The sequence below is a fragment of the Ichthyophthirius multifiliis genome (assembly GCF_000220395.1).
Source record: "Ichthyophthirius multifiliis unplaced genomic scaffold scaff_1120509250829, whole genome shotgun sequence".
Lineage (NCBI taxonomy): Eukaryota > Ciliophora > Oligohymenophorea > Hymenostomatida > Ichthyophthirius > Ichthyophthirius multifiliis.
In genome coordinates, this window is record NW_004086456.1 from 3,995 (window position 1) to 5,570 (window position 1,576).

At 17.6% G+C, this 1,576-nt stretch overlaps 1 protein-coding gene across 1 annotated transcript, besides 3 other annotated features; it reads left to right on the forward strand. All coding sequences in view use genetic code 6, as the record gives it.

Annotated features, from left to right (window-relative positions):
- The first annotated feature begins 358 nt into the window (after positions 1-358).
- Positions 359-395: a microsatellite.
- A 155-nt stretch (positions 396-550) lies between these two features.
- IMG5_096840 (hypothetical protein) lies at positions 551-1,326 on the forward strand (the record flags this gene model as incomplete). Its single annotated transcript, XM_004035540.1, has 1 exon — positions 551-1,326. A coding segment is annotated over one exon (537 nt), but the record flags the coding sequence as incomplete, so codon positions are not given.
- A 186-nt stretch (positions 1,327-1,512) lies between these two features.
- Positions 1,513-1,538: a microsatellite.
- Positions 1,513-1,541: a microsatellite.
- Positions 1,542-1,576: the final 35 nt, after the last annotated feature.

The following is a 1,576-nucleotide window of genomic DNA, read 5'->3' on the forward strand; positions in this document are numbered from 1 at the left end:
TATTTACTCATATATTAAACTTCAGTTAAAATATTAATTACTAATATATATATTGTGTTATAATAATTATTTTATGTATTTATAGTATTATTATTTTTTTCATATAAGCTTTTTTTTTATTTTCATATTTATTATCTATTGTTTATCTATTTAATTTAATAAAAGATATTTTACTTGATTTATTGTTAATTAAGTTAATTTTAATTATAGCTTTTAAATATTATTTAATTTTCAAAACAAAACGGTAAGATATACATATGTTTTTTTATTTTATTTTGTTTTGTTTTTTTTTTATGGAATCTTTATTTAATAAAAAAATACTAATTTTTTTTTAAAATTTTAATAAATAAATATTTTTATTTAATAAAAAAAATTAATTTAAGCAAAAAAATTAAGCAAAATATATAAATTGATTTCATAAAAATAACAAAAAATATTTTTAACAAAAAAAAAAACTTAAAATAAAAGAATGATAATAAATCTAAAATATTTCACAATAATACTGCTAATAATAAAAAATACAATAACCTAAAATAAAATAAATAGAAACTTAATTATTATTGAAGGATTTAAAATCGAATACTTCTATGATTTAGACAAAAAAATAGTCAATTTCGATATTCGAGGATATTCAGATGTTTGGATTGGTATAGCTTTTGGAAAAGGAATGAGAGGAGTAGATATAGTAGCTATAAGAGCAGATTAGACATTAAATACTGTATTAGAAGACATGTATTCAGTATATGAAGAAGCACCTTAATATGATTATACATTTCCTTAGTGTGATAAAAGTAAAAGCCTAACTTAGAATGTGGCTATGTATGAACCTAATTCAGGGAGTATGTGGGTAACTTTTTCAAAACCATTTGATGGTGGACCTTGTAATATTTCTTTTACTGAATAAATGACTATCGATATTAGTATTGCTTTTGGAACTGATCCTATTAAGTTTATGAAGCACAAGAAAGTCAAAACTGATAGGTTTATTTTTAGTTCTAAGTAATTGTAAGATTAGGAAGGGTTTGGAGTTTTATTTGTTTATTTTTTTAAAGGTTTTTTTGTTTTGTATATGGTTTTGTTTTTATGAATTTTGCTTTTTTTGTTTGTTTTTGTTTGTTTTAATCTGTATTATTAGGAAAAAATTGATTGATTCGAAAAGAATTTAAATAATCTTAAAAATATAAAGTTTATATTGAATTTCGTTTGTAATTTTTATTTTCAGTTTATATATTTAAAAGGAGTTTTATTTGAGTTTATTTTGAAATAAATTAATATTAGTAAATTTTATTTTTATTTTGTATTTAATGATTACTTCTTGTCGTTTAGATAAAAAAATAATATATATTATTTTCAATTTAATTATTATTTTGGATAACTTCTTTTTATATTAATTTTCGTTTATTATTAATTTTAAAATTATAGTTTTTTAATAATTATTAAGTTAAATTGATTAAAATTAGTTTCTTTATTATTTTTATTAAATTTATAATTTTTGTGTATATTAAATTAATGTTTTTTTTCTTTTTTTTCTTTTTTTTTCTCTATTGCTGGTTAAAATTGCTCAATAAATGAAAAA